The sequence below is a fragment of the Miscanthus floridulus genome, chromosome 10 (genome assembly GCF_019320115.1).
Source record: "Miscanthus floridulus cultivar M001 chromosome 10, ASM1932011v1, whole genome shotgun sequence".
NCBI classification, from domain to species: Eukaryota; Viridiplantae; Streptophyta; class Magnoliopsida; order Poales; family Poaceae; genus Miscanthus; species Miscanthus floridulus.
In genome coordinates this window covers 129,940,018-129,952,407 of record NC_089589.1, presented here as the reverse complement: position 1 = coordinate 129,952,407, position 12,390 = coordinate 129,940,018, and the positions used below count along the sequence as shown (strand labels likewise).

At 44.1% G+C, this 12,390-nt stretch overlaps 1 protein-coding gene across 1 annotated transcript; it reads left to right on the top strand.

The window, feature by feature from the left end:
* Nucleotides 1-558: 558 nt before the first annotated feature.
* LOC136487219 (disease resistance protein RGA2-like) lies at nucleotides 559-7,340 on the top strand. Its single transcript, XM_066484338.1, has 4 exons — nucleotides 559-880; nucleotides 1,320-2,419; nucleotides 4,757-6,928; nucleotides 7,070-7,340. Exons 2-3 carry the CDS (start codon nucleotides 1,343-1,345, stop codon nucleotides 6,842-6,844), a joined length of 3,165 nt encoding a protein of 1,054 aa, XP_066340435.1. The 5' UTR covers nucleotides 559-880; nucleotides 1,320-1,342; the 3' UTR covers nucleotides 6,845-6,928; nucleotides 7,070-7,340.
* The last annotated feature ends 5,050 nt before the right edge of the window (nucleotides 7,341-12,390 follow it).

Genomic DNA, 12,390 nt, shown 5'->3' with positions numbered 1-12,390 from the left:
GATGAGACTGAAATACTAGATCTATCGAGTGAGAGATGAACAGGCGAGATAAATAGTGGGGGACGACAGGACCGAGTGATGAAAGAGGAGTAAGTGCCTAATGAACCTACAGTGAAGGAGAGAGTGGGAGATTGAATAAAAAAAATTCATGCTGCAAGTAAAGTTTATTTTTATTCCATATGCTCAGATGCATGCATGTAGCAGCAATTGGAGAGATGCCATGCCACTAAGTAGAAACAATAGCAGCAGATCACTGTCCACACGAGACACGACATGCTAAGCGCTGGATGAAGACAAATACTAAATTAACAAAGTGGATAAAGGCATGTGTCTGCCACTATAGAAAAAGAAAGCTGTGCCTTTTCCAGGAGATGTCTCAGTTTGTTTTCATATATCAGAATAATATATGTTTGATATTATCTTGTCCCCGCTTTCGGCCCCTCAATCTCGACACCTTCTCATTGAGATTGGGGAAGGTTTTAGGTAGTGATATGTGATCAAATAAAGAGAAGTGTAAAGGTTGTTGTTAGAAAACAAGCTTTCAGGGTATTGCGGTTCTAGGCTGCCAAGCTTTTAGAAAAGAAGATGCTTAATTATTGCTTATATATTATATAATATACATGACTGACGACTCACGGTCACGGATCGATGATCATCATCACGAGGGAGGTTATTAGCTCTCTCTCTGAGCAGGAGCCGAGCACAAGGGAGCAGCAGCCTTCCTTCTGCCAAGCCTGTCATCTTCTGCTCCGTCTCTGAGCCCCTAGTCTCCATCCCACAACCGCCGTCCCTGAACTCAACTCCGTATTCACCGACAAGATCCACACCAGAAGCCGTTTGCACCCGACCTCCCTTCCGTCTTCAACGCCGAGATTTCAAGGTAGCTCCTTTCTGATCTGATTCGTTCTCAGAGACCTAGCAAAACAGACTCGATCTGCAGTCCTTGCTAGCTGCTCTTCTTTTCTTTTTCTTTTTTTGAGAAAACTGGAGGGGCCGAAGCCCCGGCTAGCTGCTCTTCTCGATGTAATTAACCACTAAAGGTTTCAGATCATGAACATGAACCCACTCATCAGTATGACATGTTAACTAATCCTTGTTTTGCTTAACGAAGATATCAATCTATAAGGTCATCCTGGCTTTAACAGAGTCAGAGTCCAAATTATAGATGACGTACGTTTAAGCTGACGAAGAAATCAATCTACAATAGTGCACCTTGGCACTTAGTTACCTTGACTACTGATTTTTTACAGCTGACAAACAGGGCTGGTAGATATCCCGGATCTATCTAATGGTTCAGGATTTATTGCTTGCTCATGTAGGAACTGTGCCTGAGAGTTGAGACATGGCAGCCGTCCTGGATGCCTTGGCACCCTACGTCAAGAAGCTAATAACAGACATGGCACAAGAAAAGGTTTCCATGTTGCTGGGCATCTCCGCCGAGATCACCAAGCTGGAGGACAACATGGAAGGCCTCAAAGCCTTCATGGCAGATGCCGAGAGGAGGCACATCACTGACACGAGCGTGCAAAGATGGTCGACAAAGCTCAACAACGCCATGTATGACGCCACAGACATCCTCGACCTGTGCCAGCTCGAGGCCGACAAGCGCAGGGAGTCCAGAGGTGGCGACGGCGTGGAACAGAAGTTGCCCAGCTGCTTCCAGCCATTGCTCTTCTGCCTGCGGAATCCCGTGTTCGCACACAAGATAGGTAGCCGCATCAAGGAGCTCAACCAGAGGCTGGAAAGCATCCACAAGGAGGCGGACAAGTACAAGTTCAATATTGGCCTCGGTTCCAACCCGGAGCCAAGGAAGCTAACTGCTGCTGAGTTATCCAGCTATAGGACAAGTTCACTTGTCGATGAGTCAGCCATAGTTGGGGAACAGATAGAGAGGGATACAAGGGACCTCATTCACTTGCTAACCTCAGGTGATGATAATCACAACATCAAAGTCGTGTCTATAATTGGTGTTGGTGGCATGGGAAAGACTACTCTTGCTCAGAAGACCTTCAATGATGCAACCATCCAAGAGCACTTCAAGACAAAGACGATATGGCTAAGCATCACTCAACAGTTTGACGAGGTTGAGCTACTGAGGACAGCAATCAAGCATGCTGGAGGCGACCATGGTGCTGAGAAGGACAAAAACACTCTGACGGAGACCCTATTCCACACCCTGTCTAGTGGAAGGTTTCTGCTGGTGATGGATGACGTGTGGAGCCAGAAAGTGTGGAACGACGTGCTTAGTGTCCCAGTTAGAAATGCTAGCAAGAAACAACCTGGAAGCAAGGTCCTTGTCACCACAAGATCTGCACACCTACCCCAACAGATGCAAGCCCCCCTGCACCAACACCGTGTCAAGCCTCTAGAGAATGATGATGCTTGGTCTTTGCTCAAGAAGCAGCTGCAGCCTGATCAGGTTAGTTGTCTATCCATACTTTATACAACTAGGCTATATACTTGATTTTGATCGAAAGCATATGGATCGGAGTTCCGTTAAATCTAAGCATTCGTGCTAGGAACACCAGCTTATGAGAGTAGCAAAAGGAGACCAGTAAAACTATGATCTAGAAGAAATAATCAAATGTAACAACAAAACAGTTGTATCAAGTTAGCTATTATTCACTCCAATGAAAGATTTAGTGCATGGCTAGCTCCGTATGAAATCTGGCTATTTGAAATTTGATGGTATTTGAAATGTAACATCAATTATAGTGGAAGTTAATAGTGACCAAAATACCCCAGACTATTGTAGCGCAACAATTAATAGTTATCTAAAAAATTCATAACTTTTGCATATGAAGTCGTATGAACATAAACTTTAAATATAATCAAAATTGTAGAGCTCAATAATATCTATAGCTTTGTAATTGACAAATTCTTTGTTTCAAACTATTTAGGTTGCCAATACTTCCTTTGAAATTATCAAATTTTGACAAAATCTATAAATATAAATGATCTCAGATCTTGACATGGTATATACAAAATTTGTAGTTATCAGTAGGATCTAAACTTTGTAGATGATAATTTTTTATCTGAAGTAATATAGAGTCTTCTTAAAATTTTAAATCCAAAATTTAGGAATTTCAAATTACTTCAAACATTGGAACAGATGTTTTAAAATTGTTAAATTTCAAATTTAAAAATATAAAATAATAAAATGAATATTCAGCATTCTAAATCACTTAAGATATTCTAACTTTGAATTTAATATTTGGGAATTTGATTTCATACTATAAATAATTTTCAATCCAAAACTTGTCTACAACAAAATTATAGATCTCACTAAGCACTACAATTTTGATATAAAGTTCGTCTTCATCCAACTTTATATGCAATTATGAATTTTTGGATAACTATTAAAGGTTTGTATTATAATAGTCAGGTGCATTTTGGTCACTTTTAACTTCTCTCTCCAAAGTAGTCCTTAGAAATATTATTTTAATAGCTACATTGTCTAAGAACCAATTACCAGCATTGAAAAGTACTTTGTAGCCAAGACAACAGTGAACAGTGTCCCTTAGCAAAGACCACCATTGAAGAGTGCCCTACCGCAAATCTTTACAATATGGCACACATTTAATATGTTGGCCAATCTAAGTGTCCTGGTCATATAGAAGAACCATGGTCAAATTACACTTCAGCGGGCGGAGCCTCCTTGAGCGACGTAGGCTAGACTCCCGAAGTTGAGGACCTGGCCCGGAGCGAAGGTGCTGGCCGTGAAAGAGAACTCGTTGGGGAAGTGGACGCCACCGTCTAGTGAGCCCCCGAATCCCAAGTAGAGGCGCCGGGCGTGCTCGGGCTCGGCCCAATGCCATATCTCTATGTTTGGATTTCGTCAATAAGTAACCTCTAAATATAACGTTTGTCTAAATTATCCACCTATGCCATTACAAACCATAATATAAAGTAGTCCAAAATTTACAACTAAATTACTCAGTCTACCATTTCTTATAAACCAAAACGAAGACCCTAAGTTTGCATATAAATGAATATTTTAATGCATCAAGTGCGTCCTAGTAGATAATACCCAGATTTCGACTTTCGACTATCCTAGTCGTCCTATAGCTAGGGATGAAAACGGATCGGATACGGACGGATATCACCGATATTACATTTGTTTTCATATTTATGTCCGGATTCGGATTCGAATACGGATAGTGTCAACTATGTCGGATAGAATACGATTGGATATCGACATCATAAATATGCGATTTGAGTATTCGTATACAGATACGGTATCGGATGTTGGATATCCGGACTCGGATACGGACAGATCTCAACCCCTCTAAACGGATTTGGTTTCGAATATGGTCGGAAAATATCCGTACCGTTTTCATCCCTACCTATAGCTAATAATAGCAGCCACACAACAAATTTAAAACGCAAAGAGACCATTTAAAGTCCGATTCCTGTAGCCACAAGAAAACTTTTTTTGCAAGGAAAGCCACTACAAAACTTTCTATAGTATAGTCCTGTTTCCCGAATGAGAACATTTAAAGCCCAATTGCAATGCACGGATTCCATATATTAGTCTTATGGGATTTTGCGCCCATTCATGCGGATTCCATTTGAAATCGGCCCTTTCCAAGCATAGTCTTGTGCTTATTTTTTAATAAAGGACAGTACACTTCCAATACGTTGGCCAACCTACGCTTCATTGTTTTACAGAAGAAGCTTATTTGCTTAGAGAAGTACATAAGCAACCTGATAGTTGTTAGCAATAATTAAGAAGCTTTAAATTAAATGTTGGCAGGTAGATGGAATTGATCAACTGAAAACTATTGGGATGGAAATTCTTGAAAATTGTGATGGCTTACCACTTGCAATTAAAGTGATTGGAGGTCTCTTGAGCACAAGATACCCAAGTGAGCATGAGTGGAAATCTGTTTTGAACAAGCCAGCTTGGTCACTGACCGGACTGCCTCCAGAACTCGACAACCGACTATACTTGAGCTACGAGGACTTGTCCCCCCAGTTAAAGCAATGCTTTCTGTACTGCTCACTATTCCCTAGAGGTGAAGAACTCGTACATGGTGTAGTAACTCAAATGTGGATTGGTGAAGGATTTATCCAACCTTTGGATGGTAGTAGTATTATTTCACATGAGTATGGGTTCGAAGAGACGGCAATTGAGTACTACCAAGAGTTAATACAGAGGAACCTTTTACAACCTACAAAAAACTATTCTCTCACTAGATACAGGTGCACCATGCACGATGTGGTCCGCACCTTTGCTGAATACATGTCAAGGGAAGAATCACTAGTGGTGGTGGTTGGCAGAGAACAGGCTGCTACTGGTATGCATGTCCGTCGCCTCTCCATAGAACAGACCGTATCAGTACTGGATTGGGGCATTTTGCAAAGGCGAGAGTCACTTAGGACATTAATTATAAATTCTAGAGTAAACTTTCATCTTCCTGGTGACTCGCTGAGTAGTTTCTCTAGCCTGCGGGTACTGTACATATGGTCTGCTAACTCAGATACCTTGGTTCCCTCTCTATCTATGTTGAAGCACTTAAGATACCTTCACTTGGAGAAAACTGATATATCTAGGCTACCGGATGACATCCAGAAGATGAAATTTCTACTGTACATTTCACTTCGTTACTGTAAGAAGCTATGCTATCTTCCTGGCAGCATCATAAAACTTGTGCATCTAAGATCTCTTAACATCAGAGGATCAAATGTTAGTGTCATTCCTAAGGGGTTCAGTGAGTTAACAAATCTGAGGTCACTTTATGGCTTCCCAGTACACGTGGACATGGATGCAAGCAATAGCTGGTGCAGTTTGCAAGACCTGGAGCCTCTCACTCAGCTTAGGAATCTTACACTAGATGGCCTAGAGAAGGTGCAGGACAGCTGGATGGCGGAAAAGGCCATGATTAGCAGCAAGCGCCACCTTGGGTATCTAGAGCTGAACTATAGTGCAAGTGGACATACTATAGGGACAGGTGGTGCTGAGGCAGAGCAGCAGCAGCAACAGAGTGTGACAGAGGAAGTTTTGGAAAAGCTCTGCCCTCCAACCTGCCTGGACAATCTACGTGTGGGAGGATACATTGGTCGCCGGCTACCAGACTGGATGTGTGCTCCAGCATCCGCAGAGTTTAAGAGCATAAGGTATTTGAGGTTACGGAACCTGCCTTTATGCACCCAGCTCCCTGATGGTCTGTGCTGCCTCCCAAGTTTGGAATTGCTGACCATCAAAGATGCGCCAGCCATCAAGCGTATTGGCCCCCAATTCCAAGCGTCATCCTTCGTGGCAGCTAGAGGTTCCGATGGTAGTACATCTGCACCGTTTCCGAAACTGAGAAGTCTGAATATGGTTGGGCTACTTCAGTGGGAGGAGTGGGAATGGAATGACTGTGAGGAGAACAGGGGTGTGGAAACTACCATTGCCATGCCTTGTCTGGAGAGACTCAAAATAGAAAACTGCAAGCTGAGCTGTCTTCCACCAGGCCTCGCCAGCACCAAGAGGCATACTCTTAGAGAACTATACCTGTACGAGCTCTCCAACCTGACACATGTGGAGAACTTCCCTTCAGTTGTGGATCTTGGTGTGTTTGACTGCCCTGAGCTGAAGAAGATCACAGCACTCGACAGCAGGTTGCAGAAGATTAGGATCGTTCGCTGCCCAAAGCTGGAGGTTCTAGAAGGTGTACCAGCACTCGACAGCCTCGTACTGAACGACCCCACCATGGACACGCTTCCAGAATACCTGCAAGCTGTAAACCCAAGGTATCTCAAGTTGCATTGCAACAAGAAGCTATACGAATCCTCCTCATCTCCAGGTAGCTCCGAATGGGACAAGATCAGCCACATTGGAAAACGCAGTATCAATTGATTGAAGATTCAGATACAGATTCGGATGAACATTCAGATCATGCTAAGGACTGACAGCTGCATCGAAGACATCTAATGCGTCCAGGTAATTTAATTTGCACCCTTTCACTAGCCGAAAGTGGATTCAGATATTAATTGTTGCTTGTACCTCAATTCGTTACATAACCACACTAATCTCCATGCATCGATCACTTATACGTACGTCAATTATATGGGTGATTAGCAGGGAGGAGAATCATTCATCCGACCATACACAGGCACAGGCATTGCGGGGCGTCAAATAATATGGTGTTTGAACGAAGTGTTGAAACAGCCTCCTCCTCTTACGAGAAGGCAACCACAGTTGTTAACAGTCAATTGTCTTAGAATATCTGTGTCCTCTGTTCATCTTCTCCCTCTTCAAGTCACGTTTGTATATTTATTGTCTCCTAAATTTCTGTTGATGGACGAACTTTACCTTTTTTCTTGTATACAATTATAAATCATCTTAGGCAACACATGATGCTTCCAGCTACATGGGTCACTAAGAGCAAGAGTGAAGGATCGAAACGGGCGACCAGAGGGGGGGGGGGGGGGTGAATGGTCGCGGAAGCCAAAAATAATTTCTAACCCTTCCCCTAAACACAAAACCTGATTAAATCACGTTTTTCAAATCTGGCCAGAACTCTATGTACCTAGTAAACCTGATGTGGACGAAAATCCGTAACTCCGATCGACCTAAAAATTTGTCAGATTAAACTAGATGAAATTACGAAACTAACCCAACTGGAATCACGTCAATCTGACTTACGGATCTTGAGATAAAAATAAAACAAGCAGACTATGTCAGATGCTGACGAGAATTGTAGAGAACCAATCGAGATGCACAAGATCAATCATTATAGATGAAAGATTAAATTGAGTAATTGAACTTACAAAAGTGCATCTAGCCTCCGCCCGAACATCCTCCCTCTCTTAATCGGAGAGATCAACAAAAACCTCTCACTAGAATTCAAACCCTAGGCTAGACCGGAGAGAGGAAAACAGAACCGCGGAACCCTGGGGCATGAGTACTGTTCACGGGTACTGTTCACGCGTGAATAGTAACTCGTCGAGAGTCCAAACCGTTCCGCGCCCTACTCAACCCTAGGTGCCACATATTTATATCTCCAAAGGGTGCCACGACCTATTTTCACATAACCCCCTACGCTAAATAAATCCAACGTAGGGGCGTAAATTCCAATTACGTCCTCCATGGCAAATTCCGCGATGTCCGCGATCCCTCCATCTCCGCGATGTGATCCTCGCGATGTCGCCGCACGACCATCCGAAATCGTATCGCGATCGCCAGAATTTCCATCTTCGGCCAACGCACGCCGCACGAGCGTCCCGGTACGATGCATGGCTTTGTGGCTCAACCAGCGAACCCCGGATTTTGTGGCATAATCCGGAAACCTCCCTCGACGTCCTCCCGCCATGTAGCCAGGTACAGTAGACGTACACCGCACGATCACCTGTCCCTCGAACGCAAGCCTCGATCCGCCCTTCTCCGCCCCCGCGGTTTTTCGACGCGGCATCCTATCTTCGTTCTTCACTCGTCGCCGCATGTACCTTGTCTCCACCTGTCACCTGCAACCACAACCTGCCAAGAGACACGTCACACGCACACCGTGTTGTCAATCGCTCATCACCAAGGTGCTAGCCCACTGGCATCTCAAAGAGGCTTTTAAAGGTGGACAAACTTTGGCCCCCGTTTGGCAGGGCTCGCTTAGTTCGTATTCTAAAGTAAACTTTATTTATCCCGGTAATCGAAACGTTCTGTAACCAAGGTTGTCCTCTGCTTTTCCAGGAACTGTATGTCAGTCCTCTGCTTTGTAGCGTGCAAGAACTGTATGTCAATCCTCTGCTTCGTAGCCTGCACCAACACATTCTCTGCTCTGAACGGAAGGAAACCGTAACAGAGCATAGCAGAAAGCCAACACCACCTGCAACTGCGCTACTTCTGGGCCACCATGGTGTTCTCCTCCGTCCAACTGGATGGCTGAGTGATGAGAAAAGACATACAAACAAGAAATGAGAAAAGACATACAGACCTGGCATGCATCGGAACCAAGAAATGAGAAAAGACATACAAACAAATATATATGCATAGGAACCAAGAAAAGAGAAACAAACGTATACAAACAAACAATTTGGCGTCGTTGGTCGGGAAAATAAAGCTTGTCTTAGTCGTTAAATGAACAGTGTCCCAAGTTATATAGTACTGATGAGGACATGTATAGACGGTGATTTATTTCTGATCGCATTGTCTAATGGGGACGAACAAGACTGATAGACTAGGCAAGTCTCCGTCGTTTATCCGATGGATCAATCAATTTCTAGTACTACTCTGTAGCTGGTAGGGGACATAGATGACGGATAGCTGGCATACATACATGTACCGGATCATCTGTGGCAATATATCCGATGAGCCAGGACTGCTGCACCTGATAATGACACTGTAGCGGCTAGAAAAAACAAAATAACTTACAATTTGTAATGTAGGGACTAGGGAGTAGTATTTAAAGTATGATAATTATTTAGACACCGGAATTGTTGAGCCAACTGGCCAGACAGGCATGCACTGGAATTATTGGGCCAGCAGCCGCGATGGACAAAGTCTCCAACGGCGTGCCTAGCACAATCAGGAAGAGTGGATCGGAGAGCTACTGCCATTTTACTCATAATAATGGAATAAATAGAAGGGCCATCTGGTGGTCGAATGAGTCGCCACGTTCATGGAACTATCCAACTAAATATCAAAATGTGTGCTTGAATATATAGGAGTACTTTGTTAACTAGGACATCAACCGTGCTTTGTGCAGCCCATAATCTTAGATCCAAACGACAGTAAACATGGACATGGATGCAAGCAATAGCTGGTGCAGTTTGCAAGAGCTGGAGCCTCTCTCTCACCTTAGGGTTCTTACATTATATGGCCTAGAAAAGGTGCAGGACAGCCGGATGGCTAAAAAGGCCATGATTAGCAGCAAGCGCCACCTTGGGTATCTAGTGTTGAACTATAGTGCAAGTGGACATACTATAGGGACAGGTGGTGCTGAAGCAGAGCAGCAGCAACAATAGAGTGTGACCGAGGAAGTCTTGAAAAAGCTCTGCCCTCCAACCTGCCTAGAGAATCTTACTTTGGAAGGAGGAGAATCTTACTTTGGAAGGGGGATACGTTGGTCGCCAGCTACCGAACTGGACGTGTGCTCTGCGTCATCCTCCGTGGCAGCTAGAGGTTCCGATGCTAGTACATCTGCACCGTTTCCTAAACTCAGAAATCTGCAATTGATTGGGCTATGTGAGTGGGAAGAGTGGGAATGGAACGACTGTGAGGAGCATATGGACGTGGAAACTACCATAGCCATGCCTTGTCTGGAGAGACTCCAAATCATGAACTGCAAGTTGAGCTGTCTTCCACCAGGCCTCGCCAGCACCAAGAGGCATACTCTTAGAGAACTATCGGCCTGTTCGCTGGTTGGTTTCTGGGCTGGTTTGGGCTGGCTGGTGCTGATTTATTGTGAGAGAAAAACACTATTGGCTGGCTGGTTTGGGCTGGCTGAAACGAACAAGCGAACATGCTGTATACCTGTACGAGCTCTCCAACCTGACACATGTGGATAACTTCCCTTCAGTTGTGGATCTTGATGTGTTTGACTGCCCTGAGCTGAAGAGGATCAGCGGCCTCTCCAGGTTGCAGAAGATTAGGATCGTTCACTGCACAAAGCTGGAGGTTCTAGAAGGTGTACCAGCACTCGACAGCCTTGAACTGGAGGACCCCACCATGGAGAAGCTATACGAATCCTCCTCATCTCCAGGTAGCTCCGAATGGGACAAGATCGGCCACATTGGAAGGCACAACATTGTCTGCCTCGAAGATTCAGATACAAGTTCGGATGGATCTTCAGATGAACATTGAGGACTCTCGTGCAGTCAGGTAATAAATTGCATCCTTCCACTAGGCCGAAAGTTGTTTATTATCATCTCCTATATTTGTAACTATAACTTTTCTCTCACCGAGTACGTATTTTCAAGTGACATTATGCACTGACCGTGTAACTAATTTATGCAGGCATCCAGTACCCTTACGGCAGAGCCACATGATGCCCTTGTTTAGGCCCCGTTTAGATGCGAAAATTTTTGGCTGTGGGCTACTGTAGCACTTTCGTTTGTATTTGGCAAAAATTGTCCAATTATGGACTATTTAGGCTTAAAAGATTCGTCTCGCCAATTACAGGCAAACTGTGCAATTAGTTATTCTTTTTACCTATATTTAATGCTCCATCATGTGTCACAAGATTTGATGTGACGGGGAATCTTGAAAAATTTTGGATTTTGGGTGGGATCTAAACAGGGCCTTAGTTGGACCTCAAATTCCAAAAAAGTGCTACAGTACCTGTCACATCTAATGTTTGCGGCCCGTGCATGGAGCATTAAATGTAGATGAAAAAAACTAATTGCATAGTTTGGTGGGAAATTGCGAGACGAACGTTTTGAGCCTAATTAGTCCATATTTGAACACTAATTGCCAAATAAAAATGAAGGTGCTACAGTAGCCCCAAATTCCAACTTTCTAGAACTAAACAAGTGCGATGTTAGCTTGCAGTGGCCAGTGGGAGTGAGATCTGCTTGGTAGAAGCTCGTCTCTAGCACACAATACACATACTCTGTTCACATGCAGACTGTGGACATGCTGCCAAAATCCTGGTTACTGACGGCGTCTCCAGCACTATTGTACTCTTGACCATGTATATTTCTACACTCCATATATGTTTTTTTTAAGTAATGGACCTATATATATTTGCAGCCTGAAGCCGTGGATCTTGTAGTGGACTGAATGTGTGGTGATGAAAGCAGACATGCAGCACGAACATTGTATGCTGACCTGATTGATGATCATGAAATCAGGCATCTCAATCATTATTTTTGATCGATCTTACTCAGCCTCCTCGATGTCATGGCGATTATGGAGTTCTCCTCTCCTCCTCTGATCTCCGTGGCAACACCATATCCTCATCTGCTTTGTCGCCTGCAGTGCACTAATGTATGCAAGGCCCTCTGCTTTTCTAGGGAGGCAGAGCAAATGGCCAGGAGCAGCCTTCACTGTGAGCTGTGACTGAGGAATATATTGGTTCATTCATACTACTTTGGAAGCACGGGACAGCAGTTCATCCTAAAAATATATACCATATGTCAGTCAAGAGAGGAAGGTCCAAGTATAACAGAGCAGAGCACCTCTATTACTTGGGCTCTCCGTGTGGCAAGCTCTGAGAAGCAAGCATCAACCTGTACGAGGAGCTTACCAACCTGATATCTGTGAAGAACGTCCCATCAGTTGTCAAGCCTGACGTGTCCAAGTCCAACTGCCCCAAGCACAAGAGGATCAGTGATCTCTCCACAGTGCAGATTTCACAAGATTCAACGCGTTCGGCTGGTATAGTTCCACCTTGTTTCAGCTTATTTCAGCTTATTCTCTCTCACAGGATACTATTCGATCATCTAAAACCATCCCAAAAACACTGTAGC